Raw genomic sequence first — 26,961 nt, 5'->3', positions numbered from 1 at the left:
AGCTGATGATAATTTTAAGGAGAGAAAAGTTTTTCCTTCTCACAAAGGATGGCTTCTTCCTGTTTCTGTCCTTTGAGCTTCCTATTCTTGCTTGAATTCAGCCCTCAAAAAACCCTCAAAACACAAAGTGATCATTTTATTTGCAAACAAGAGCAAAATGTGGAACGTACCAGCATTCTGTTTTGATTTTGTTTTCACTTCAGTAGGGGGAATAGGAGGACAACTACAAAAATAAACAAGCACATTGGTGTTATAAAAACCCAAATATCACAGTTCTGGAGCGTTTCTCAAGCTTTACAGGTTGTCAAATGGGAACACAAAAATAAAGCCCCCTGCATCTTGGCTTATCTGATTTATCTCAAGGGAATTGCCAGGAATCTCTTATCCCTACATTTTCAGGGCATACCCAATATTCAAAGCAGGTTTATCATTTAATGAGAAGCAAACTCCTAAGCACAGAAAACTGATCCCTGCTTTCACATTAACCAATTTTTTAGTTCTTCCAGTTATAATCTCTTCATTTACTAATAATCACACAAAAATTAATTCTAGTTTTAATTGAGGAGGGGGAAGGAAGCAACATTACATCTGTTCCCCACTGCTGCCATATCATAAAACATGACAAACTCATCCCTGACTGACAGACTGTGAATTAAGAACACTCCCTCTGCTACCTAAACCAGGGGGAAACTTTGCCATCTGCTAACAGTTTCCCCACAAATAGTGGTCAAAAGAAAGAGAAAATTCAACTTCATGCTTTTTATAATCCCAGGCAAGCAAAAGGTACTTGCAGGTCATCTAAATAGAAAAAGCACATTAAGGAAAAGATAACCTCTATGAAAAGACACAGCTGATACAAAAAAAAAAACAAACAACAACATTGTTTTAACTTCACCTTGCACTTGGAGGTATGTTTGCATGATCTGGCAGAGGAGGTCCTGAAAGTTAAAAGACAATCATTGAGTTTCCTGTACTCCATTTACCTTCAGCACAAATTGAAAAGCTAACACTGACATCATGAAGCAAAGCCCTGAGCGCCTTTTACAAGCACTTGTGCACATTTGCTGTGTTCACAGGTAGGAGAGACAGATCTCATGGAACTGCTTTATTAACCTGCAAAGCAACACCAAGATAAAATTCCTTCTAATGTACATTTCACCATGCTTTTCTCTACTTGATCTCATGATGTGGCCAGCAGGTCAAGAGAGCCCATTCTGCCCTTTTACTCTGCTCTTGTGAGATCCTACCTCCAATATGCATCCAGTTCTGGTTTCCCCAGCACAAGAAGGACACAGAGGTGTTGGAGTGAGTCCACAGGAGGGACACAAAGATAATCCAAGGGCTGAAGCACCTCTGCTATGAGGATAGACTGAGGGAGCTGGGCTTGTTCAGCCTAGAGAAGGCTCTGGGGGGACTTTAGAGAGCTGCCTTCCAATACCTGAAGGGATCCCAGAAGAAGGCTGAAGAGGGAGTTTTCATAAGGGTGTCTAGCTGAGGGAGAATAGGTTAGACTGGATCTTAGGAAGAAGTTCTTCAGTACAAGGGTGGTGAGACTCTGGCATAGGTTGCTTAGAAAGGTTGTGGACACCTCCTCCTTGGGGTTGTTCAAGGCCAGGTTGGATGAAGCCCTGAGCAGGCAAGTCTAGTTGAGAGGTGTCCCTGCCCATGGCAGGGAGGTTGGAGTAGATGATCTCTAAGGTCCCCTCCAACCTAAGCTATTCTACAATTCTATGATGCTAAGTGAAAAGATTGGGAAATAAATAAATCCTTTACCTAAAAGAAAATGGATATTTTCACAAAGATCCAGCTTAGTCCTAAATTACAGCTAGACACAAATAGATTATGCTTTTAGAATGGCATTTACCACAATGAAAACCTGCCTTGCATCTCTGTAATTTCCTACTCTCTAGTCACAGGCAACACATTTTTAATTTTACTAATCCAGCATTAACTCCTGTCTGTTTCTCCTGCTAAAGTGAAACCTTTTTGGAATACAAACCTATAGAGATTGCTTCATCCTCTTCATAAAACAAACCCTCACACACAAAAATCTTGCAAGTAAAGCACTATGATCCAATGAAAGGAATAGGAGAAGGGATTTCTTTGAAGCTAGGAGTGAATCTACAGAGTTTTTAAAAAATCTCCTTAGCTCAGATTTTTTAATACATAGAGACTTTCATAGGAACTACAACACTCAGCCGCTTCAGAAGATAAAATCAATTTTTAAAATGCACTACAAATGCCAAAAATTCAGTTAGGTATTAGAACATAGAGCACTGCAAAGCCTTGGCACCTTCCAAAATGCAATGCAGTCCTCCATCAGTTCACTTCTCCCTTCCCTAAGACACAATTCAATTCATATTAAATTTAAGTTCAGTAGAAGGATTAAAAATGCAATTGAACAAATTTTATCTCCAATTAGTTGCTCCTGGCAGAATGCATAAAGGAAAAGGTTACAGTTCCATAAGTAAGGAAACTCAGAGTCTAGGAATTTCTGCAGTTTGCCATTTAATCCACATATCAAAATTATGTATCTAAACTAAAATTCTGACCTGTTTCTGTTTAGTCTGAGTCAGTAACTTACCTGGCTGTTTCTTCAGCTCCACAACAGCCCTGCATGCAAATATGGAAAGAAAAGGGCATAGCATTAGCAAAGACATCATTGCTTACTTGGTGGTGTGACAACAAAGAGAGAGCACTCATGTTTAAGAGAAACAAGCTGCAAGGTACTTCATTAAAAATGAAAACTATTTGGACTTAAGTCCACCAAACCAGACAGAACAGCACAAGAGAGAACAAATAACCTTTTGATGACAAATGAGATCTGTGACTTGTGGTCCAGAATCCATCTCAGTGTTACTACATCATATTTGGATGGATGCTGCAATGCAACTCCTCTGGACAGGCCCTGCACTACCAGAAATGACTGGTCACTCTCAATCTTCTCATATGGCACAGGTACCAACGTTGACTTGCCTAAAGCCTTGCCTAGAAAACAAACAAACAACAAACAACCAAACAGGAGATTGTTTTCAGGTCAAGAGTGCTCAGGTTTGCAAAAGGGCAAGTCCACCATAAAACCTTTTTACTTTGGAAAGGTCTGGAGTGCAAGCAGGGTGCAGAAGCAAATCTATGCAGGAAACTAAGTATGGCTCTCATTAACATGCACTGGAACCCACTGGAAAACAGAGACTTCCTTGGAAGAAAGCCAAATGGGCTGTGCTCTATATAAGAATCTCAAATCACTTCCCACAAAACACATCAAGAAGAAAACTATGAACTACCCAATGTGTGTGCACATCTTAGCATTGGCTACTAAACCTTAACAGCAGTTTAGTTGGAAGGCAAAGTCATGCAGTACTTTCCTCCCAATTCGAATAAGAATTCAGAAATCCAGAAAAGCTATTTAGGACATTTCAAAGCACCTACCATAGCAAAAGCAAAAAAAGTCATCCACAGACTTCACGAGAGCTTCCTTTTCCTGAGTATCTACTTTCAGTCCATCTACAGGAGGCAGTGTCTTTGTTGTCTTCAGTTCTGCAGCTTTCTCTTCTTTACTACCTGGCAGTTGTATATACAAATAAGACAAAAATAAAATAACTTATTGGGAGCAGCAGACTGAAATAGGCCACGAAGCATGCGTGGCTCCAAAGTGCCTGGCTCAGAGGTAAGGGGAATGCTGCAGTTTGGAGGAGGCAGGCAATGATTCCACTGCAAACAAGTGACAAAAGCAGCACTGTCCACATCTCACCAAAGAATTGAAAAAAAAAAAAACAAGTTTCAACAGAGAAACAATTTACTTAACTGATGTTTCCTCAAAAATGTGACCTGAAGAGGAGATGCTACACAAACAATATAGAAAAGCTGGTACTGCCAGCACAAGGAACTAAAGAAAACTATACTGTGTTCTGAAACACAGCTGGACATCTCATGATCATAAAATGACCATGCAAAAGAAATCAGGAAATAAATTGTGTAGACATAGGTTTAGTTTTTTATCTAATTGGAAGTATCCTTTCATTAAGAAGTCTTAAAACTACCTATGTTTTATCTTGAAGAGCTTAAAGGTGCTAAACCCTGTTTCAAACCCAGATAAAAGTGGTGGATGTAGCTGAAATTCATTTAATACAAAGAGACAGAGGGGGAAAAACTGCTGCTTGCTCTGGTAGAGAAAACCTTTCCAAAGCACTTTAATTTTGTGGTAAAAACCTTTACATACACACAGAACTTAATCACTCTTCTCTTATCACCTCTTCCACTGAGATAATGCAAGAATTATTTTACTGCTGGATTATATAAAGGTGAAAGTAACACCACAAGTGTCAACTTGGTCTTAAAACACATTGCCTAATTTTCTAATTGCTAAGTTGGTCACCTTGGTCTTAGCCATTCCAGAAGGAGGCATTGCAAAAAAAATTTTTGAAGCAGTTACAGGACATGAAATACAAGAAATATAGCTGACTCCTAACCAACATCCTTGCATGAAAACATCATGGACACTGACTTTACTGCCATTTAGATGAGACAGAGAAATGGTGAATATGGAGGTTTTTATCTCATGTTCACCAATACTCAATAATTAAATTTAAGCTTCCCTATTTGTTTCAGTGATGTAGACATTGTTTAAAAAGCACTTTTGGGACATAAAAAATGTCCAATAGACCAAAATCACTGAATTGGAGAACTAACCCTTAAAGGTGACTTTGACTTCAGGATCCTTAGTTGTTACTGAGGATATGTTCTGGGGGGGACCTGAAGTGGGGAACAAAAATCAGGACTGATGAATGATGGACACAGAAAAGATTTTACCAAACACTCCAGGATTTTGTATTTAAATTAGCACTTGTCAAAGAAACTCCCTGGCTCACTGAAATGTTCTGCACAGCGTGCAACAAAAACAGAACCAAAGATCTTTTACCATAAGCCTTTAAGCATTTCCAGACAAGGTAAGGAGGTGGGGATTATACTTGTTAGGTTGCATGTGCAGCAGTGCAGTTGGTGTTAAAGACAGTAGGAAATTCCTTATTCTTGGCTTAATAGGATTTATACAACCAAAAACATTTTTTCCCTTTGTTATCAAGGATTACTGCAAATATAGACAAAGGCTGTGTGCCCCCACGGATGATGTATTGCTTTACACAGACTCAAGAGCTCTTGCACTATAATGATTTCCAGAACAGGCTGCAAGGCCAACAGTGAAAAATGAGAGGGAAGTCTGCACCAACATCATCAATAGGATTAGGCTTACCAACATTGTGTGAGAGAAAGAGCAATTTGCATTTAATTCTACTAAAGTGTAAAAAAGTGAAGTTAATTATATTGGAAACTCTTTAAAAACCGAGTAGCAGTGGACGTAGGAACATATTTTAATTCTTCTGGCAGAGTAATGCTCTCCTTGTGCATTTTGAAGAGTATCTTCTCTCAGATCTCTGTAAGCTGCAAAAGATCACTTTGGCAGACAGTCTGAAAGAATCTCTGTTTCAAAGGCTCTTCACATGATGTCCTGTGTAGTTGACATTCAGCAGCATCTGCGGAGTCACCTTAACTACAATATATTTGAACTATGTCAAATTTATCACCTAGTTCATGGAAAACATAGTATGATGCTGGCAAATGAGAAAGGACCTTACTAATGTCTATAAATATGAGGGATGGTGTCAAGATGAAGGTGCCGGTGTCTTTTTTGTCATGCCCAGTAATAGGACAAGGAGCAATGGGTGTAATCTGGAGCACAGGAAGCGCCACTTCAACATGAGGAGAAACAGAGCACTGGAGCAGGCTACCCAGAGAGGCTGTAGAGTTTCTTCCTTTAGAGACTTTCAAATCCTGCCTGTATATGTTTCTGTGTGACCTGCCCTGGGTGATCCTGCATGCGTAGAGGGGTTGGACTCCATCTCCAGAGGTCCCTTCCAACCCCTAACATTCTGTGATTCTATGAAATGCAAAGCACAACAGAGAGAAAGATCATGGTCTTTTAGCAGACATGAAAATAACAATCAGTTCAACTGATCACTTAGAACCCTTCTTCAGAGCACTAGAAAAGTTAATAAGAAAGAAAGAAAGAGAACAGTGGGAAATACAAGAACAGCCACAAAGACTGGTAAGTGGTCCATTTAGTCCAGTGCCAAATGCCTGAGATAGTTTCAATTACAAGAAACATGGAAAAAAGTCAAAGCAGATGGTAACACAGTTCTGTAAGAAAACTTCCAGAGAGGACATTTCTACTGAAGTCATATTAAACCAACTGGTGTAAACACAGAAGTAAGGTTTATTTACCAACTACTATCACCCCTAGGTACACAACAGTAGATAAATACAGCTCCTAAACAGCAGCCCTCTCACAGGGCTAAATGTCATTCTCTGGCACTGTCTCCAGTTTCTCAGACATGGTTTCATTCAGTTTAAAGTTATTTATTTTGATGCACATAACCTCAGCTTTCTGCATCTCAATTTCAATCACACCATGCTCCTCAATTCACTAACATGTCAGACACCTGTATCAGCTAACAGCTGATCTGGAGGATTCCAGGCACACATTAGTTTTGCCACTTCCTTTTTCACCATCTTGTCAAGCTTACTGAAAGGAAAATCAGTGAAAACCACCAGTGATCTGCACCAAAAGATCACACATCCCTTTGATGGTTATTAAACTTTATAACCAGATATGACACAGACTGAAATTCATGGAAAAAATCTCAACCTGCACCAATTACAAACAATCAATCTGATGTTCCTTTTTGAATCTAGAAACAAAAGAAATGAGATTCCCTTCTATACACCTATTTGGACACCCAAAAATTAAGGCAATTGAAATTTTTCGTTTCTGTTGAAGTTTAAATTCCAATACACTAAACTTTCACTTCAAATCAAGGAAGCAAAGCTTTGAATAGTAAACCCCTACATTCAATTCCCAAAGCAGATGTGAGAAAGATACAACTAAAAGCTTTAAGTGGATAATTTTTCAGAATACCAATTCTTTTAGATGTCTCTGATGTTACTGAAGGGGCTGCTGGGAAACAAAGAGAACGGCTGTTAAATTGTCTCTCACCACAAACACATTTTCCCCGTCCATAATGGAATTTGTCAAAGAACTCCTAAACCTCACACATAAAATGTTTGTTTCATACTTTCTGTAATGCTGAATTTAGGAAAGGCTGTATGAACAATGACGAATATATATAAGATTTCCACTCATCCAGCTCAACAGAATAGAAATGCTGGGAGGATAATGGCAGAGGATTACATTTCTTAGACTAATGAACAGAGACTATGAAGTCTTAGGGCTGAGCCAGCTACTAAGCAAGTGACAGGCACTCTCTACCAGCCCCTCTCCCTTCACAAAGGGAAGATTAAAGGAATAAGGGAGAGAGACTTAATGATTGGAAAATTAAAACTACTTTAATGAAAATAGTAACAATAATATTAAAAGATAAAAAACCAATACTGAACCCAAGCCCTCTGATGGCCAGGAGTCACCATGACTACTGATGCTGTGGCAGAAGTGTCAGACTGGACTCAAAAGCAGATGGAAACTAGAATCAGGAGTAGGATTCTGAAACTGGATTTAGGAACACATGGATTGGGATCAAAGGCAGAATGAACAGGAGTCTACTCAAACATATACTGAAGAAGAGAACTTGACGCTGGTGACTCCTCAGCTTTATACCAGGTATGATGGAGATGGAATGGAATCTCTCCTTGGTCAGTTCAGGGTCATCTGATCTGTCCTGTCTGCTCCTCCCTCCAGGTGCAGCCTTTTACTCTGCACTTCCCATGCAGTACACAAGATTTAGTAGAGACCTTGGTCTGCATCCCCAGTCTTTGGTGCTTACCCTAAATATCAGCATGCTGGTAACTGCAAATGTGCAATTACTTAGAAGAGACTGAGCTGAAAAGTAAAATCACTGAACAGAATTAGCTCTGTTCTTACTCAACCCAGGACAGACAGGAATTTCTCCATCAGCCCACACACACATATAGCCATGCTGAAATTATACTTCAGCTCTTTTGGTATTCTCCAGAATAACTTAAATGATAGGCAGCAGGGAAATGTTGTATCCTAACAGAGCTCTCTAACTGCACCTCTAATGACCCAGAAGAAGTAATGAGGTACATAGAAATTAACACTCAAGCAATCAACCCTTTCATGAGACAAAAACACATATAAAAAGCTAGCATCATTACCTGGAGTATTATGTTCATAGTATGCAGGATCATTTAGCTCCTCCTTCACTGCTACTGGGGCCATTCCTAAAGCTGCTGTAGAAGTGACAAAGGGATCAAATATCAAAGGTAATAACAGATTCCAAAAACCAACCAAGCAAAACACCTGCCAAGATCCTAGCTGGTCTCCATTCAAAAACTAATGTACAGCCAAGTTAGATATAGTATGTATCAAACTGTGCTGCTGATGGAGCAACACCAAAGGTCCTCAACTGCTTGTGGTATCTTTGAAGGGAAATAAGCCCTCCATAAGCCTTCACAGCACTGCCAAAATGTTTTCATACCATTCCAACAAAATAAAAACTACTTTAATAGCCTAGAAAGCAGCACTGGAAAGAGTCTGGGACTGAGTTCACTCAAAGCTGAAGTTAACCCTTTTTGTCCTTTGAGCTAAATGTTAACCACAAAAGGCTCTCAAAGCGCAAGTTTAAAGTTGTAAAGCACAAAGAACTAAAGCAAAGCACTGGGTTGAGTAGAAAAACTGAACTCTTGTGCAAACTGCTGAGCACTGTGGCCCAACCCAACAAAAGGGAAAGCCACCAGTTTATCTCTAAGCACACCTGTCATCCCACTGCCTTTAATGGGATTATTCATGCCTTTACCTCCCAGCAGGTTAAGAGAGCTGATTCTGCCCCTTTACTCTGCTCTTGTGAGACCCTACTCTAAGGTCCCTTCCAAACTAAGCCATTCTATGACTCTATCATGCTAAGTGAAAAGCTTGGGAAGAAACCAATCCTTCACCTAGAAGAAAATGAATATTTTCACAAGGACCCAGCTTAGTCCTAAAATACAGCTAGACACAAACAGGTTATGCATTTAGAACACGATTTTATCTCTAATTAGTTGCCCCTGGCAGACAGCATAAAGGAAAAGGTTACAGTTCCATAAGTAAGGAAACTCAGAGTCTAGGAATTTCTGCACAGTTTGCCACTTTATCCACATGTCCAAATTCTGTATCTATATTGCTACCTAAACTAAAATTCTGATCTGTTTAGTCTGAGTTAGTAACTTACCTGGCTGTTTCTTCAGCTCCACAACAGCCCTGCATGCAAATATGGAAAGAAAAGGGCATAGCATTAGCAAAGACATCATTGCTTACTTGGTGGTGTTGCATTAAAGAGAGAGCACTCATGTTTAAGAGAAACAAGCTGCAAGGTACTTCATTAAAAATGAAAACTATTTGGACTTACGTCCACCAAAGCAGACAGAGCAGCACGAGAGAGAACAAATAACCTTTTGATGACAAATGAGATCTGTGACTTGTGGTCCAGAATCCATCTCAGTGTTACTACATCATATTTGGATGGATGCTGCAATGCAACTCCTCTGGGCAGGCCCTGAACTACCAGAAATGACTGGTCACTCTCAATCTTCTCATATGGCACAGGTACCAACGTTGACTTGCCTAAAGCCTTGCCTAGAAAACAAACAAACAACAAACAACCAAACAGGAGATTGTTTTCAGGTCAAGAGTGCTCAGGATTGCAAAAGGGCAAGTCCACCATAAAACCTTTTTACTTTGGAAAGGTCTGGAGTGCAAGCAAGGTGCAGAAGAAAATCTATGTAGGAAACTCTCATTAACATGCACTGGAACCCACTGAAAAAGCAAGGCTTCCTTGGAAGAAAGCCAAATGGGCTGTGCTCTGCAAGAATCTCAAATCACATCCCACAAAACACATCAAGAAGAAAACTATGAATTACCCAATGTGTGTGCACATCTTAGCATTGGCTACTAAAACCTACACTTATGTGTACCTTAACAGCAGTTTAGTTGGAAGGCAAAGTCATGCAGTACTTTCCTCCCAATTTGAATAAGAATTCAGAAATCCAGAAAAGCTATTTAGGACACTTAAAAGCACCTACCATAGCAAAAGCAGAAAAAGTCATCCACAGACTTCACAAGAGCTTCCTCTTCCTCAGTATCCACCGTCAGTCCATTTACAGGTGGCAGTGTCTTTGTTTTCTTCAGATCTGCAGCATTCTCTTCTCTACTACCTGGCAGTTATATATACAGATAAGACAAAAATAAAATAATAACTTACTGTAACTTCAAGTACCCAGTTCCCTCCGCTTTAAACTAGAGACACTCAGGAAGGATTCCTGCCAGAAAATCCTAAGAACTTGTTTGCCTTAGAAGCAAATGCACTTATCCATGTGCATAAACAATGAGTAAATTTAAATTCACACTAAATTATATCCTCCTTACAACCTTTGTAAATATCACCTTCTTAGGTGATGCATCCAAGCAGGCTTCTTTTGGTTGTATAGGCAGAAATCACTATTAGGAGAGGGTACCTTTCACTGCTGTTTAAGCAGTGTCCATCAACAACTCTTTCAAAATAAACACCTATCAAGGCTTCCACAAACCCTGAATCTTGGAAACCTAACTGCTAAAATTACCATCCTATACTTAATGGATTGTGTTTCATGAACAGAAAAGTTCCACTGTTTTACTATAAAAAATGACATTAAATAAAACCCACACTTTAGATGTACTTAAAGGAGTACCAAAGTAATGTAGATGTAATTCCAAGTCATGATGGTTGTCATGGTTTAGAGCGAGACAAATTGCTTTTTTGCTCCAAAAGGGGCAAAAGAAGAAAAATGCTCACACAAAGGATTGGATAGGATGGAAAGTTTAAATGGAAAGGCTATTCACAACTATAGACAATAGCACAAAGCATACAAAATACTCAGAAATCCATAGTCTGGCCTCAACACAGAAGCTCATTAAGTCAAATCTTCACTCAAACCTCCCTTTACACCAGGCTAACAAACCCAAGCCTTCATGTCCCCTCTCTAACAAGCCTCTCTACCCTCCATACCACACCATTGTGACACAGCACAAATTCAGCTTGGCAGCTCCGGGCCCCAATTAGACCACTCCATGCCTAATTGGCAGCATTGCCAAGGCCGACACCAGGCCTCGCTCCCCTGCAAAGACAAGTAAGAGCCTAGGCATCCTTCCCAGGAGGAGACAGAGAGGGGAAAAAAGGGAAGAAAATTGCTTTTGCAGCCAGTTGTATAAGGATGCAGGACTTCTGGGTATGAAATACATCTTTCCAGTCTACTTCCTGGACACTCTGGCCCCTCTGGAGGTCTGTAACTTTGTGGTTCTTACAGGCACCCACAGACTCAAACTGCCTTAATGGTATAGATACAAATTTCTATCTACTAAATAACAGTGATATAAAAAAGCCACTTAAAAATATTACCTTGTCCAAAATGTGCATCTGTTTCATGAAGGCATGAAGTGATCTAAAGAACCAGAAACATTTGAGGAGTCCACTACCTGTTCAATGTCCTGTCCAGCCATCACAAGCAGAAAAAAAAAGACTTGGAGGATGGGATACAAAGAGAAATTAACATTCCCTAAGAAATGCAGAATGTGCTGTGAGGTTGGACAGTCTAATACCTCTTACTGTCAGATTGTCTTAAGAAAAAATGAACATTTCCAGGCATAGCTGGAAGAAACACTGCAAACAAGACCACTGTTACTGCTGATTTTTATGTTCTTAAACAGCTGGTTTTGCCATGGTCAATGTAATTAGATCAAATGGCCCTGATATACAGATCTTTGCTCCCCAAAGTTTAGCATTATGCAACATACATTAAGTAGCCTGTGAAATTAAAAAAAAACAAACCAAAAACACCAAACTGACACTTACAGTATTTAACAAAATCCTTCTGAATTTCTTTCCTAGAATTGATAAAGTTTCTTCCGCTCTCAGTTCCAACTATGAATACTTCTGCTTCAAATACAGCAATACAGGCAATTTCTGCTTTGGACTTAGCAAGTTCTTTACACTAAAGAAAGAAAGAAAAAAAAAAAAGATTTTATTAGCATAATTAAGAGTACAGTTAACAGAAATCTATCTGGTATCCTGTAAACCAGTGATTATTTCTGTTGCCAGCACCCACCCTTCAGAAGGTACTGTGAGTAACATAACATCAGCCATTAGCAAAGGGTAATTTATACATCTAAAATGCTTCTCAGCAGGAATCTTAAATGCATTGCAGATGCATTAAGTAAAATCAAAGCCTTGTCTAGACTCTGGTTTTAATTAAAATTATTTATGACATCAACCCATGTGAAGTTATCACTTCCCTGTTAACAGAATCATATTGGGTGTCTTATTCCAACTTTCAACAGAGTATACTGGAGTTTTGTTCACTCGCAGCTTCTCACACACCATGTTCTGTTCAGAAAGGTGTAGGTGCAAGCAGGAAGGCTGCTGCAGTCTGCCCTGTACTGTCAGCTGTGCTCAGGTTCTGGTGAATTCCTCCTGAGCAGAAGGACTATGCCTTCCCGGTGAACACCTGCATGTGTTCTGCAGGGGGAGCTTTCTGGCAAGGGAGAAAGGCAGGAAGCATGAGGCACAAGGAGAGAGCAAAGATCCTAAGAACATTAGTGAGGTCATGAGAAAATGATCGTAAAAGTCCATTTCTCCCACAAACTCAGATCAGAGTTTGCTGCAACCTATAAAGACACCAACAACTGCAGTATGAGAGGAATAGGGACACAAAGCCTTTAGGAACTGAACATATCCACTGGGGAAAAAGCCTTATAATCACTTACCTTATAACCATCCCACTCAAAGTTTCATTACTAAAAAGAAAATTCTTGTTCTGGCTCATCATTTAAGAAAGCAATTTTAAAGAACCAAATCTTTGACAGTTCCTTTAAGGAAACAGCACAGGCCGTTTCCACTCACAGCCCTAGTCAGCCTTAAACCCTGCCATGCAACAATTAACTAACTTCTACAAGACTGGTGATATAGCAACTTTAAAAAGGTGTTTTCTGATCAAGTTTTGTTAAGTTTATTCAACAGCTGTGGACAAGGCATGAGCTCCAAGACCATTTATTCACTCTACATTACAGATCAGAATGCCCAGAACATACTCCTGCCTTTTAACCATGCCTCACTGCTGCAAAGAATAAATATGCCTAGTTGAAAACATAATTTTTAAAACTACCAACCAACTACACCAAGAAACAAAATTCCTGGTAAGAATCTGTTAGCATGATTTTCTATAAGCAAAGAGCCAAAATTACAGCTGGTTGGACAGCACGCAAGGTAAAAATAGAACATCACACCTTTCCAGCTCCCCAGCAGGAGGCAGGTGCCATCCTGCACACGCCAAGACAGAGTAATGGGCTGGCTGCTTAACTTCTCTACTAACCATTGACTCAAGTGCTGACATCAGGAACGTAACCACCAGTTTGCTACAAGAGGTGTCCTCCTCCTCAACGGATGTTGCTGGGGCAGTTTGGGCCATTTTCCTCCTATAAAAGGAAATTTAAAAGCTCTTTAGATATACACAGCAGTGCAAGAAAACAAGAACTTCTCTTATGCAAGCAAATTAAAACAAAATAATATTTATAAAACACAGAACACCCCCCACACACACAAGTAAACACACAGGTAAATTAACTGCAGGAAGTGCTCACTCTTCAATCCAAAACTGCAGTTAAACATTCAGAAGTTTCAATGTTGTGCCATGACAACCCTCTGTGCCTAGAAAGATGCACATTAATTGATTAGCTGAATTTGCATCAATTTTTCTTTCTAAGCATGTTTGCAACTCCAGGAGTTAAGATAAACACACCAAAAGACACTAGCACAGACGTATAGAAATGGCAAATCATAGTTATGACACAAGCATTAGAACAATCCCTCCTGAGTGACACAGCTAAAAATTAGCTTGGCCAAGGCCAAAGCCAGGCCACAAACCTCCTCTCCATGGCAGAGATAAGGTCTGTGCCACGAAGGGAGAGAGTGAGGGAGAAGAAAGGCAGTTGAACAGCCTGTGCTGTTCCTTTAGACAGGGACAATGCAGGCATTATGGGAATGAAATAAGAAAAGATCACACTTTCCGGTATGCACCTTCCAGACTGTCTAGTCCTCCTGGAAGACTTCTCTATGATTCTTAAGGCCATCCAACCTTAACCCACATTATGGATACACTGGCAGTGGCACTGTCAGCTTTAACCCCATTATGGATACACTGGCAGTGGCATCGTCAGCTTTAACCCCATTATGGATACACTGGCAGTGGCATCGTCAGCTTTAACCCCATTATGGATACACTGGCAGTGGCACTGTCAGCTTTAACCCCATTATGGATACACTGGCAGTGGCACTGTCAGCAGCTGTTGGAGAATGCAGGTCTGTTAAGAGCCAGTCAGAAGATTGTCTCAACCTTGTCATCAGCAGCTGGGACAATAAGGAACCCTGAAACTTAAGCTACCATCTTGGCATGAGTTTACAGGAGCCTGCCTGAGGAGCAGTTACTGATCCCAACAATGGGATGAGGTCTCTGTGGATACACACATGCAAACATTTCGGGAAGGGGGACTGCATGGTACAGAGAGCACCATACCACCCTCCGTTGCCAATGAACCATATAGATGCTGTCCAAAAAGATGGATCACACCTCAGCATTGATGAAAAAACGGTGAACTTTAGGTGAATTTTCCTCATTATAATGTAATTATATTACAAAACCACACACCTGGTCACAAGCTACCCACCTCCAAGGCAGACCATGCCTCAGACACTCCTCCCTGAGCATGCATGGAAGCCTCACTCGAGAAAGGCAGAGATCCATGGGCAGAGTGTGTTGCCAAGCATGAAAGAGAGCTTCTTAGCAACAAGAGCTTCGGAAGCTTTCCCTACCGCAGGCCAAAAGAAGCCCAGCAGGACACTGCCTAGACCTGGAACCCTAGGGATGTCTTGGACAGTGCCTTGTCTTTTTCAGATACCCATTCTTTAACCAGTTTGCATGATGCCAGATCAATGTTTAATGACAATTCAAGAGACATCCTTCTGTACCATGGCAGCAAAAGAATATTTTTTCCTACCCACTTGACAGCAAGTCATAATTTTTTTTTCCCTACACTTTGCCAGTTTCTCCCTTGCAAACAAGATTTTTCTCCACTACCCTTATCGATACCACTAGGACAGTGTTTATTTGCCTCTCCAAGATCCATCCTTCAGAAAATGTGGTAACACCACTGCCCAACATAAATCTCCACTGCAAAGCCTTGAAAAAAGCATAACACCTTACTTTTTACCAACATGCCACATGAAAAAGCCAACGTAAAAACCACTCTTGGAACAATTCAAAGATGGGTGCCAGAGCACCACTTATGATACATCTATTAATCTTAATCACATACTGCTAAAAAAAAGAACTTGCAGATCAGTTAACATTAGTTATAATGCTATATAAATCCTTCAGTTTAACTGAAAAAATGAGTAATTGCCCAAGTAAAAGCTTCTAACAATGACCAAAGCCTTGCAAAACACACTGGCAGAGTAGTGAGGATGTAACATTTAGCCATTCCTGCCTGTGGTTTAACCCCAGCTGGCAACTAACCCCAACTCAGCTCCTCACATGATCCCCACTGAAGGGACGGGAGAGAGAATCAGAAGGGTGAAAGTGGTAAAACTTGTGGGCTGAGATAAAGATGGTTTAGCAGGTAAAGCAAAAGCCACACAAAAAAGCAAAGCAAAACAAGAATTAGTTCACCAGCTCCTCTCAGCAGATAGTTGTTCAGTTATCTCCAGGAAAGCCAGGCTCTGTCAGGCACAAGGGTGACATGGAAAGCCAAACGTCATCAACTCTGAATGTCGCTCCCTTTCTTCTTCTTCTCCCAGCTTTATATACTGAGCATGACATCATTCATACAGTATGGAATATTCCTTTGGTCCCTTGCAGTCAGCTGCCCCAACTGTGTCCCTTCCCAACTTCTTGTGTATCCCAGCTTACTCCCTGGTGGAGCAGGGAGAGGAGCAGGAAAGTCCTTGACTCTGTGCAAGCACTGCTCAGTGATAATGAAAACATCCTTGCGTTATCAACACTTTTTTCAGCACAAATGAACTCCATCCCAGCTAAAACCAGCAGGCTGCCTGATGAGAATGTCACCACAATAGAGGGCTAAAAACTCCTCTGGGTTTCCCTCTTACAATGAAAAAAAATCAAAGACCAAAACCAGCACCTTTTCAGGAAGCTAAATAAAACCAACACATTATATCACTCCACATGTTTCTGGCAGGCTTCTAATTTTAAGAACTGGAAACACTAAAGGCAAGAGAACAAACCCACAAAACTTTCCATCTTCCCAGTACTCACACAGGGGCAGACAGGCCAATCTTGATAAACCAGTAATAGATACTCTCTGTAGTAGCTGCTTGTCAAACACACAAAAAGCAAAACTAAACAAAACAATTAAACTTTATGAACGTCCTGGTTCAAGTGGAGGACAGAAAGGTATTTTATCCCAAAGGAGTAAATACAAACACTTGCACAGAATTGGATGTTAAATAGAAATATTTACAAAAATAAACAGAAGTACAAAACATAAAGGCACAAAGGAAACCATAGACACAAATCAGAATCACCTCGTCCCAGTTCTCCAACTGTGCCTAAGAGGTCTCACTAGGCCAAAACCTTCCAAGACCAGGTCTCAACCAGGCCAAGGCCTTCCCCCCACACACTGTTCCCCAGCAGGCCACATGCCTGGAGAGCTAGAAGGGAGACATATGGAAGAACTGGCTGTGAAGCCAGTTTATATAGGGAGATGCAGGATTATGAGATGGAATAACAACTTTACAATGTCCTGTTCCTCCCTCTGGGGACCATCTGGACCCTTGTACTCTCTGGTACTCTGGAGGGATTATCTCTATGGTGCTACAACAATGAAGAAAAGCTGTTAAATTTAAGTATACAAAGAATATATATGGAAAATGAAGGGGGGAAAATTAAGAAATGTATGTTGCTGGGAGAAGCTTCTTAATAAGCAACAACAGCATATCTTTGACACTGATGGAAAAGAGCAGACCTCCTGAGAACTCCAAAACACAGCTGTAGGCAAGTTTGTATGAGCTCATCCTTATACACCACTGATTATTTGCTGCTCCCAAGAGGAAAGAAATCCAGCTCCTGATAGATCCCCATGGGCCAACTTTTGATATTTGGGGGAAAAAAAAAACTTACCTTAGCAGAGTACAAAAGCATGCATTCCATTACAAAGCTGGAGCATGAAGGAAAATAACAAAATATACCATCAAAAAACAAAATCAAAATCCAGCTAAGCTGGACTGATTCTTTGGCTGTTGTAGTTTTCGCCCCTCAGCTTCTTTCTTTGCCTCCTGGGTCAAGGCACAATTTCAGCGTATTTAACTCTACCCAAATATTGGCCTTTTGAGACAAAGGACAGAAGCTGGTTGTTGTAGTGTGGTGGGTTGAAATTTCCCTCCCACATTAACAACACCAGACTAGCTCAGTTAGGAAGCAAATGTAGCTGTTTTTACAAGCAAAAACTACAGTCTACAATGGAAGGTAATGAATATATACAAAATAGACAGTATTTACAACATTTACAGATATGTACAATTAACAGAAACAGCACAAAACCCTCCTGGCCAAAGCCCGGAAAGCTGTCCCTCTGCCTCCCCCTTCCCTGCCCTCTCCCAGCCCCCCTGTCAAAAGGAAGAAAGACAAGAAGCAGAGAGGTTGTTAGAACTTAGCTTTCAAGGTCAGTATGAGGGTGTGTTATCTCCGAAGCAAAGCCAGAAGAGAAACGCAGAAGCGCCCTGCTAGACTGCCCAGCAGAGAAACACCAGACACACTGAACTTTGCTTTGAGTACTGAATCTTAAGCATTTCAATCTCTCCAATGGAAGTGTTTAGAATAATCATTATTTTTCTCTCTTACATCCAATCGTGATTTATTTACATTCTTTTACTTTTCTGCTCGAACTCTGTGAAAAGAAATTAAAGGCATAGCCTTAAAACCACCACATTGGTTCTTTCCAAACTCACAAGCCGTTAAGTGCAAATGTATCTTTTTAAGCAGATCTTGGTTAAAAAAAAAAAAAATCAGTGTGTTGTGGTTTGGTTTTGCACCCCATTACAGTTTAGAATTTACCCCAAGGAGTAAATTACCACACTACACAGAATTTGGAAGTGAAATGGCATTATTATTTATAAAAGTAGGCTAAATATAAAAGGTAATAGACATATTCAAATACATACACAACTAGACAATAGCCCAGAACCCCCTGTACAAACCTCCCTGTACACTGCAGCCCGAAGGCCATGCTGTCTTACCTCCCCCACCGCAATAAAACTCAAACAACGGTCGGCGCGAGAGAAGTAAAGGCAAAGTTCAGAAGAGGCAAAGAGGGAAAACATGACAGACAGAGGAACACACTGTAACTCCAAATGTATAACATTTTGCAGGCCAATGGGATGGAATAAACATATTTTTCATAGTATCCTGTCCAATCCCTCTGGAGATTGTCCAGCCTCCTATATTCTGGAATTTTCTGGAAAACTTTTCATTTATCATATAATATTCAAACTATAACACAGCGTTATTTTTCCTGTAATTTGGTTCAGCAGTCTCAGAGGAAGCTCACTCTGATGGTTCTTAGCTAACCCGGTGCAGAAACTGTTGGGACGCAAATTTACCACCATTTTTTTTCTCATTTTCTGTAACACATTCAATCTAGCCACAATGCCTACAGGATTAGGGGATTCTCACCTCCACCCTCCAGCATCTGTTCATAGCTAACCTGCATAATTCCACTAGAGTGATCTATTTTCCTTGTCTTGACATGTCACAGAATCACAGAATGTTAGAGACTTTGAAAGATCATTCAGTCTGATCCTCCCTACCAGAGCAAGATCACCTAGAGTAGATCACACAGGAACACACCCAGGCAGGTCACTGAACTTTTTAAAATTATACAAGTGCTCTATAAGCAATAGTCTTCAGCTCCTTCAAACCAATACACTGCTCACATATAGAGGAAAAACAAAATGGTCAACAGTGAGGGTGCTCAGAGTGTGTGACGCTTCTACCAACCATTTTTGGTGTGAGGGATATAATAATGATTTGTGTTAAAGGTATAAAACTGGGTGAGCTAAGATTAACGTTCAAGGGAGCTTGTTTTGAGGGTAAGTGTATAAGAGACTGTATTTGAAAAACTCGAACAAAGGGAGCTGAGCTGTGTGCGCTTTTGACCAGACATACCAAAAACCAAGAAGGAGCCGGACTAGATATAAGTGCTGTGTACCCAGTTCTATCCAGGAATGTGTGGAATGTGTTGTCTCCAGATAAAAAAAACTGAGGAATGGCACATGCTTAAGAGTGGGGTTTTTTATTCAGTGGACACTGTGAGGAAGACCTCCTTACTTCATCTATAGACCCCCGAGAAGACCCCTACCAAGCAGAATGCGCATGAGCAAGGAAACCCCACCCAAACCGAGAACTCATTATCATATCCCTGTCTTTTATTTAGCATAAGCCTGTTTATGTAGAGGATGTAGCTATATAAAGAAGAAGAAGCAATTGTAGGGGTGCTGTGAGGTAGAGCACTTGCATTTTGCTCCCTCAGCCCAGTGTGCTGTTTGCTCACTTTTATTTCTAATAAAATGTTAAATTTTCTCGTGAATTCATCTATAACATTTGGAAAGGGAGTATCTTCACAAGCCATGGCGCAAGAGAAATGGAAGCAATGGATCTGGGATTTCCCTCACAGAAACATTGCCAGTTGTCCCGTGTTAACACAGCCTGCTCTCACAAACCTCCCTCTCTACAGACAGATGGGAGAGGAACACAAAAAACCCCTCTGGGTTGAGATAGAGTTTAATGAAATTATAAGGTGCACAATTACCTTAGCCTATTTGCAGAAAAGCAGAAGTTGCCGACAGACTTTTTTCCAAATATTTCACCAGCTTGTTAGGATTTTGCACTTGCTCAGGGTGAAATTCCAAACCAACCAGACGTGACCACTGGCCTAGGCATTTGCTCATATTCGCCCATGCATCCTACCACTCAACTATCCGGCCTTGGGGCAGATTACCAGGTGGTATTCTTGAGATCTGTATTACTCTGGATAAAAACAGAGCAAACTGATCCACCAGCAATGTCACAGCTCTACGCCATTCCCCTCAGCACCACTGTGAATACATACAGGACCCCAGCACACTGGCCCCAGCCACCCCTGGAAGAAAACTGATCAACACAGTGAATATCCCACAGGAAAAAAACACATATATAAAACTCTCTTAAACAAGCCTCAAGCCTTAACTCAATCCTCTGCTCATCTTGCTTTTCCTTATCTCAACCCTTTCTTCTTCTGCCTTCAAGCCCCACAGTAGGGCTCCTGGGTTAACACAGCCTGCTCTCACAAACCTTGCTCGCTACACACAGACGGGAGGGAAAGTAACACAAAAACCCCTCTGAGTTGAGATAAAGGGAGTTCAGCGAGATAAGGTGCATAATTACCTTAGCCTATTTGCAAAAAAGCACAGCGAAATGCACAGGTAGCAGCAGAATGTGGTGGGCTGAAATTCCGCTCCCCCCCCCAACACACATTAACTTTCCCAGACTAGTTCAGTTTGGAAGCAAATGGAGCTATATTTACAAGCAAAACTACAACGGAATGCAATGAATATGTACCAATATACAGTATTTACAATATTTACAGGTATTTACAATTAACAAAACAGCCAAAAGACCAGGGAAAGCTGGCTCCCTGCCTCCTCCCCTCCCCCTGCTCAAAGGGAAGAAAGAGAAAGAAGCAGAGATATATTAATACCAGACAAACAACACAGTCAAGGTCGGCAAAAAGTGTTAGAAATCCTCCCAGCAAAAAAGCAAGAAGAGATTGTTTTGGGAACTAAATCTTATGGGAGCTATCCCTCCAATGGAATTGTTTAGAATAATCGCTATTTTTTTCTTTTTATACCCAATAGTGATTTATTTACATTTTTCTATTTTTCTGCTTGAAATCTGTAATAAATTTAAAAGGCACAGCCTCAAACTACCACACAGAAGGAAGCAACATACCCCTCTCCCACCTCTCCACTTGCAGCCAGCCCAGCAGAAAACACCAACAGCCCAAACCCAGAAAAGGAAAGCAGCAACTGGAACAGCAAGTCTGCCATGTTACAACCCATAATACTTTGCTCCAGCCAGCACTTTCATTGTGAAGTTGCCATGAAGGGCAGCAAGGTATTGAGTATCAGCAGCAGATTGAACTCAACCCGTGACATTCTCCACCCTTCATTCTATACCACCTAAGTCACACCCAGCAGCAATTAACATCAAACAACACCCATCATATATCATTCACTCTTCATTCTCACTCAGAATGAGATTGCTTTGCAGCATACAGAAGACTTCTCACTGCAGATGCCCTGGAGCTCCACCCTGTTCCAGTACAGTCTGGATCAAGTGGTAGGGCTGTGTTTCCATTCCTGGGGCAGTCAATTCCAGTGACACTTTTGTTGTGGGTTGGATTTGCCCCTCAACAAATCGGAGATTTACCTTCGGAATAGACTTGCCACACTAGCTCAGAATCTTGGAAAGCAAAATGAAGTTATATTTACAAAATGGACTAAATATGGAATTATAAAAGGCAATAAACATATACAGGGTATATTTACATATATTCACAATTCAACAACATCAGAAATGCTCCCTTATACAAATTCAGCTTTCACACACACCCCCCCCCCCCCGCCCCCTCTGGAGACAAAGGGCTCCAAAGGAGGCTGCATGCAGTTAGCCTACTTTCGCCTGCTTCCAGCCCTGTATCTCACACTCACAATCAAAACAAGAGATTATTCCAGCAAGAACAAGGTCAAAGGAGAGGCAAGCTGCAAGCAAGCAAGATGCAACAGGGAAGAAAAGAGAAAGAACTACCTGTGCTTTCAGATATAGAGAAGTTTGCAGAGCCAATGAAATGGAATAGTTATCTCTAATATTCTGTCCAGCCCACCCCCCTCAGGCATTTTGTCCACCCCAGGGTTAGAAACCTCTAGAAAAACCTTATTTACAATTAAGTGTAGCCTTTTAAAACTTTAACAGCCTTCCACCCCTCCAAGTGAAAGCAAAATGTGGCTTGCATTCCAGTGCTCTGCTTCCAACACACCCAGATGTTTGGAACCTGTCACACCAGAAATATAGATGGTGTTATGCATATAGTAAGTGATTTGTGTTAAAGGGTGAGTTAGGAGTAAAGTTCAAGGAGCTTGTTTTGAAAGATCGCAAGAAGCTGTTTTCAAAAAGCTCTTAGAAAGACTTTTAAGCCAGAAGAATCAAGCTCCGAAGGTGTCAGACCAGAGATAAAGCTGTACCAGCTTTTCCCAGCTCTGTCTTGGAATGTGGATTTCAGATAAGAAAACTTGGGAATGGTGCATGCTTAAGGTGGGAGGTTATTCAGCAGACACTGTGAGGAAGATTTCTTCCTCGACCCCCCCAGAAGACTTCTGCCAAGTAGAATGCGCATAAGCACCCCATTCCGAGAGCTCATTATCATATCCATGCCTTCTATTTAGCAAAGCTTGTTATGTAGATGAGGTAGCTATGTAAGACTGTAGAAGCTATTGTAGTGGTTGCTGTGATTTTGTCCCCCTCAGCGCAGCGCGTGCTGTTTGCTTGCTTTTATTCCCAATAAAATTTTAAAAGACTTTTTTTTTGGCTAGCTTATTTATATCAATGGGTTCCAGTCCCAGGAGATACGTGTGTGTGTGTGTGTATGTATATATATACCCCCACAAACACAGGGTCCTGACAGACCCTAAGCAAATGGCCTAGGCTTGCTAGAAGCTGATAAAGATCAGCTTAACATCTCCCAGACATTAGCTGGCTCTCTGGGTCTAGAAGTCAGCCCTCTGACTAATTAAGAAATTGACCACAGCATAACAACTCGCAGGGTATAAATGGAGAGAGTTGAGTTCTCGCCACACAGAAGCAGCCTGGCAGTCAGATTTTCTCCTCTAATGGAACCTAAGGAGTCCTCGTCCCCATGTCCTGCAGAAAAGAACCCCACAACCCACAAAGAGGTATGAAGAGGTATGTTATATTATGGCAACGGATGCAAGGGGGATCACTCTGCCTAACTCACATAACTTTCACAGGCACAAACCATTATTTATGTTAAAAAGCACACATATTCATTAGGTTTCCGAGGATAGGTATAGCTAATACAAATTACTCCCAGGAACTCATTACCATAGGTGTCCTCCCATTCTCCAAATGTAATCAAACCTGGCCAGGAACTCATTAGGTTGATATAAAGTAGAACCCCCACCTTCAAGGACACAATTATCTCCCATCCCATTCCTTCTTATCAGTGGTTCTGCCTGCCTAACTTTTGTGAGGCCCCCAGTTACTTTTCCCCTCACCTTGGTGAGTATCTATACTGAGTGAGCGTGTGCACATTTTGGCTCATCTCTCCAAATAGTTTAATTAGTTACACAGCAGTATTTTCCCAACTGACATCTGAATCTGTAATTTGATTGTGTTGGAAGAGCAGATTTCAGATGGCTGTTGCTCTCTATTTGTGGGTGCTTCCATGACACCTTCTAATAATACTCCAATGCTCTTCATCAGTCTGTTAGCTAGCTGATCGCAAGGTTCACACATGCTCAGAGAGTTGTGAACCTTAATTGTTTAGATCTCTGTCTTTTCTTATCATCAAGAAAACGGCTTACTTCACAGTCTATTACCTTTCCTTACACCATTCCTCATCTCCTTATCTGAGGCTTACAAAGATGGTCTCTCTTCTGTGCTCACCACACCCAATAGCACCACAAGGTCACACCAATCCAGCAGCATTGTTCATTGTGCACCCGTGAGAACCCTCTAAACCCAGTAACAATTAATTCCCATTTTTCTAGGTATTTTCATGATACCACATCATGACTCTTTAGTCAGCCTAGATAGCAACTACCTTTGTTACTCTTAAGAACCATTAAAAATGTAAATCACAATCCCAGCAACTGTTGTTTTAAAAGGACCTCTGATTTCTCTCATTGAGTCTGCATAATGTTCACAAAGAGATATTTAAATCTGGTCTTCACTATTTCTAAAGATTCCAACATATAATCACAAAATCTTAGATGAAATAAAAATGCAGTATGTAACTACTCCTCACAAGCCAACTATACAGAAGTGAACGTAACAGCCAGGTCAGTGTGGTGGGTTGAAACTCCTCTCCCTACATTAACTTCACCAGACTAGCTCAGCTTGGAAGCAAATGGAGCTATATTTACAAGCAAAACTACAGTGGAATGCAATGAATATGTACAAATATACAGTATTTACAATATTTACAGATATTTACAATTAACAAAAACAGCACAAAACCTTCCTGGCCAAAGCCAGGAAAGCTGGCTCTCTGCCTCCCCCATCCCCCCCCCCCCCCAACTTCCTGTTCAAAGGGAAGAAAGAGAGAAAAGGAGAGATGATGTTAGAACTCAGCGTCAAGGTCAGTACAGCAGCTGTTATCCCCTCAGCAAAGCAAGAGAAGTGAAGAAACACCCTGCAGACTGCTGCAACAGAACTGAACTTTGTTTTGAGAACAAAATCTTAAGGGAACTATCCCTCCAATGGAATCATTTAGAATAATCATTATTTTTCCTTTTTCCACCCAATAGTGATTTATTTACATTCTTACTACTTTCTGCTCAAGATCTGTGAAAAATTTTAAAGGCATAACCCTAAAACCAGTACAGTCAGAGTAGTTAAAAAACCATTGGTATAAACTTCCACTTCTGTATCAAAGCCAGAAAGACTCCAGGAACAATTCACTTAAGTTTTTAAGTACGCAGTGTCCCGCTGCAGTACCCAGGCATTCTGGAATTACAGTGAAACCATGTCAACAAAATGAAATATTAATCACAACAGTCCTGACCATCTGATAATTTCTGCCTTTGCCAGTGTAATTATATTTACTTAGTCAACGTGAGGATCATGTTGAGTAACAATTACTTTAGTTCTGTGTGCCCATCAATACTTACATATAATATTTGAGAATTGAATTCGTCTAAGCTCTATCAGCATCTATTTAATTATAACAAAACTGGTGCTGACATATTTTCCAGAGTGAGAAATTGTTGTCCTTGCTAGTGTGAGCTGGGGTCTATTCCTTATAGAGAGATGCACAATACGGAAGGGAGTAACAAATTACAATATCCTGTTTCATCCCACTTTGTACTATCTAGTCCTCTAGAGGAATTTATTTGTGTGGTAGGACAGTTAGTCCTTAACCTACACCACCTTGAAAAGAACTCCATCCAATCAGTACAACCAGTGTCTGAAGCGCACATTTAACACAGGAGCTTCACAGTGAACTGTGACATCTGCACCAATGTGCTGATGCCCTCCACACCACACATCGAAGGAGCTGGAAAACTCATGACCCCATCACTTCTCAGTCATTCCATCCCCTCCCTCAGTCCTGTTATTGTATTTAACCAAATGAACCACACCACCGATTTCCATGAAATAGATGACATCCATTCTACCTTGAGTTAAAACATTGATGCCAGTCCTATGAGAAGTCTCTCTCTATCCAGGATCCAAGACCAGAAACAAAAATCAATTCCACAAGCAAGTGTATGGGAATGTGCCAGTAACTTATTGTCAGAAAATGACACTCACAGTATTTCCAGAGGAATATGAGTTACACCCAAACTTCTATGAAAAAGTTCTCATGCCCTGATGCAGAAGACATAGGGCTGCCAGTAGCCTCTTACCAGGCTGTACATGGACCAAACTTTTATGCCATTCAACTTACCTAATGGATTTACAAGCCTTTCATTTTATTTTTGTCTGTTTTTTTTACGATGTTTTATAGGGTTTTGTTATTTTAATTCCATAGTTAGGCAAGCAGAAACTAGATACATTTAAAAAACATATTTAGTGTAAGAATTGCTCCGGATTGTGAGATATTAACCCAAAGACTTGTACACAGTGGCAACAACTCAGCTACATGATCTGCTTATAAGGGGATGGTGACACCCATTTAACATATATTTTTCCCAAGCAACTTACACATCAAAGCTTTGGCAAAAGAAGCCTGCAAATAAAGAACTCACAACAGGTGGTACCCAAAACACCATGATGATTAAAAAACACTGTTGTGAACCCAGGTGAGGCAAGCAATGTTACACATCCAGACAGGTATATGGGTTTATGATCACCTTCAGAATGACAGACTTCTGTAACATCTCTTTCCTGCTGGCTAGGGAAGTTCTTTCCTGCTGGCTGTGCTGTTGCACACAGACCCACCTTTGCTGAATCCTGCCTGAAGCAGCCATTGTGTGAAGCCTCTCCTGGGTCTCTGTTGGGCTCTACTGCCCTAACACTCTTCTTTTCCCTGGCAATCTGCTCCCTTTCACAGCCAGACACAGTGCAGATTTGTCCCCAGCAGGGTAGAACTGAGGTGCTAGGCTTAACTCACAGTTGACTGGTATATAGGAGAAAAAAAACAAACCCCAAATATCTCTTAAGATAAATTAAATACAACGGGACAACCATTTGGCCATCAGCATCCTGGCCTGTAGCAGGAATAGTATGGCCAGCAAGAGTAGGGAAGTGATTGTCCCCCTGTACTCAGCACCAGTGAGGCCACACCTTGAATACTGGGTTCAGTTTTGGGCATCTCATTACAAAATAGACATGGAGGTGTTGGAGCATGTCCAGAGAAGGTAAATGAAGCTGATGAAGGGTCTGGAGGTGACATGTGGCACAGCTGAGGGAGGTGGGGTTGTTCAACCTGGAAAGAAGTAGGCGGAAGGGAGACCTTTACAACTTTACAACTACCTGAAAGGAGGTTGGAACCATGTGGAGATCAGTCTGTTCTCTCTAGCAATAAATAATAGAAGAGGAAATAACTTCAAGTTGCACCAGGGGAGGTTTAAGTCAGAT

The 26,961-nt window shown here is 40.9% G+C and overlaps 1 protein-coding gene across 1 annotated transcript in view; it reads right to left on the bottom strand.

The window, feature by feature from the left end:
- GTF2I (general transcription factor IIi) overlaps positions 1–13,503 on the bottom strand; it is a 58,562-nt gene extending 45,059 nt beyond the window's left edge. Inside the window, 9 exon segments of the mRNA XM_054394572.1 lie at positions 2,585–2,613; positions 2,805–2,988; positions 3,430–3,561; positions 8,185–8,259; positions 9,237–9,265; positions 9,457–9,640; positions 10,087–10,211; positions 11,882–12,030; positions 13,408–13,503. Coding sequence (XP_054250547.1) covers positions 2,585–2,613; positions 2,805–2,988; positions 3,430–3,561; positions 8,185–8,259; positions 9,237–9,265; positions 9,457–9,640; positions 10,087–10,211; positions 11,882–12,030; positions 13,408–13,503 — 1,003 coding nt within the window.
- Positions 13,504–26,961: the final 13,458 nt, after the last annotated feature.

This window comes from Indicator indicator, chromosome 30 (assembly GCF_027791375.1).
Source record: "Indicator indicator isolate 239-I01 chromosome 30, UM_Iind_1.1, whole genome shotgun sequence".
NCBI classification, from domain to species: Eukaryota; Metazoa; Chordata; class Aves; order Piciformes; family Indicatoridae; genus Indicator; species Indicator indicator.
The sequence above is the reverse complement of the archived record's forward strand: the minus strand, read 5'-3'. Positions and strand labels throughout refer to the sequence as shown.